Raw genomic sequence first — 2295 nt, 5'->3', positions numbered from 1 at the left:
GCGGTGGCATCACCCCCCTGGGGGGGGGGGGAGGGGTGAGGCTGCTGCTGGTTGGAGGGGAGCTGACCCTGACGGGGTCCTCTGTCCCGGGGTCAGGGGGGGGCACAGAGATGTGCTCCATGTCTCTACCTGTGTTACAAATATACAGCTGTCAAAACACCCCATGATAGACAGTAGGATGGAGCGCCATCATGTGGCCAACAAGAGTATAAAAATACACAGATGTGTCCGTGAACCTCAGGTTTGGACCCTCTCACTCTTTGATCAAACATTGTCTACCACTGTAAAAGCAGTCCAGCAGGTGGCAGCATTGCAACTCACAAGACACAGATCTGCTGCTAAAGGTCTGACCTGCTGCGACCCCAGCAGAGGAGGGTGTGGCTGGAGGGGGGGTCGTTCCCAGAGGGGGGGTCGTTCCCAGAGCGGGGGTCGCTCCCAGAGGGGGGGTCGTTCCCAGAGGGGGGGTCGTTCCCAGAGGAAAGTTGACGACTGTGTCTTCATAGAAGATGTCTGTGACGTGAACGTCCTCCAACGAAGGAGTGTGGACGTCTGTCTGAGGAGAAGAGAGGACACTTTGACCAGCCTGTCAACTGGGACCACAGACCCAGCACAGACCCAGCACAGACCCAGCACAGACCCAGCACAGACCCAGCACAGACCCAGACCCAGCAAGACCCAGCACAGACCCAGCACAGACCCAGCACAGACCCAGCAGGTCAGAGCAGCTGGGCCGTACCTGTATGGACAGCAGGGACTCCTCTGTCCTTTGATGTTGGACCGCTGCCCCTGTGGTGGTGACAGGAAGTGGAAACAGGAAGCCCGGTTGTTCCGGTGCCTCAGACAGCCAGATGGCGCCGTTGGTGTCCACTCTGGGGTGAGATGAAGGCCTTCGACCTGGACTTCTTCTGACCTCATCGATCCAGTTCTGGGTCATCTCGTCCAGAGTGGACTTGGACTTGACCGACTTTTTCTGACCACTCGGACCGACCCGGGTTTTTTGCAGGACGGCAGAACCGGGGGGGCTCTTTGGTGCCGTCCTGGGGTTCTGCTGCGTCGGACTTTGATTGACGGGCGGATTCTGTGGACTTGTTGGCGTGTTCTGGTGAACTTTGGTCTGCTCCACCGGGATCTCCTCTAGAGGGCGGTGGTGTGCTGGATTCTGGTCGTCAGTCGTCCACCGTTTGACCTCAGGTGACACCTACCATCAGGAAAAGGCATTGCAGCTGAGTACAGACATTCAGAAAGAACAGACTGTGAAAGTCTACGCTGTGGTCTGTCCCACCTCAGAGTCCTCGTCCACGTCCGTCTCAGACCCCCACTCACTTTCTATGAACATGAAAAAGAAAACAAACTGATCAGGGACAGAGCAGGAGACGAAGGGTTAATGTCTGACCTTTGACCTCTGTTATCAGTTTCATTATGTTCCATTTACGAGTGTCTGTGGTGGAGGACACAGTACTGCAGTACCTGGGGTTTGTACTCTGAGTGTACGGCAGTACCTGGTGTTTGTAATCTGAGTGTACTGCAGTATCTGGTGTTTGTACTCTGAGTGTCCTGCAGTACCTGGTGTGTGTACTCTGAGTGTACTGCAGTACCTGGTGTTTGTAATCTGAGTGTACTGCAGTACGTGGTGTTTGTACTCTGAGTGTACGGCAGTACCTGGTGTTTGTAATCTGAGTGTACTGCAGTACGTGGTGTTTGTACTCTGAGTGTCCTGCAGTACCTGGTGTGTGTACTCTGAGTGTACTGCAGTACCTGGTGTTTGTAATCTGAGTGTACTGCAGTACCTGGATGTGGGTACTCTGAGTGTACTGCAGTATCTGGTGTTTGTACTCTGAGTGTCCTGCAGTACCTGGTGTTTGTACTCTGAGTGTAGTGCAGTACCTGGTGTTTGTAATCTGAGTGTACTGCAGTATCTGGTGTTTGTACTCTGAGTGTCCTGCAGTACCTGGTGTTTGTAATCTGAGTGTACTGCAGTACGTGGTGTTTGTACTCTGAGTGTAGTGCAGTACCTGGTGTTTGTACTCTGAGTGTAGTGCAGTACCTGGTGTTTGTACTCTGAGTGTACTGCAGTACCTGGGTCTTCTAACGGCATGTCCACGATGACCTGGTCGCTCCAGCGTCCTCTCAGACCGTTGGTGCAGACCGCCCCCACCTGGATGACGTAGCTGCTGTTGGCCAGTAGGCTGGAGATGATGGCCCCCTGGACACACCCAGCACAACAACCACAACAACAACAACAACCACAACAACAACCACAACAACAACAACAACCACAACAACAAACACAACCAC

The 2295-nt window shown here is 53.8% G+C and overlaps 1 protein-coding gene across 1 annotated transcript in view; it reads right to left on the bottom strand.

Moving 5' to 3' along the window:
• ptprz1b (protein tyrosine phosphatase receptor type Z1b) overlaps positions 1 to 2295 on the bottom strand; it is a 17500-nt gene that overhangs the window by 10439 nt on the left and 4766 nt on the right. The window contains 5 exon segments of the mRNA XM_017034054.2: positions 14 to 129; positions 352 to 553; positions 737 to 1198; positions 1283 to 1326; positions 2077 to 2203. Coding sequence (XP_016889543.1) covers positions 14 to 129; positions 352 to 553; positions 737 to 1198; positions 1283 to 1326; positions 2077 to 2203 — 951 coding nt within the window.

This window comes from Cynoglossus semilaevis, chromosome 8, assembly GCF_000523025.1.
Source record: "Cynoglossus semilaevis isolate Cse_v1.0 chromosome 8, Cse_v1.0, whole genome shotgun sequence".
Classification (NCBI taxonomy): Eukaryota; Metazoa; Chordata; class Actinopteri; order Pleuronectiformes; family Cynoglossidae; genus Cynoglossus; species Cynoglossus semilaevis.
Note: the sequence above shows the minus strand (reverse complement) of the source record. Positions and strands in the feature narration are given on the sequence as shown.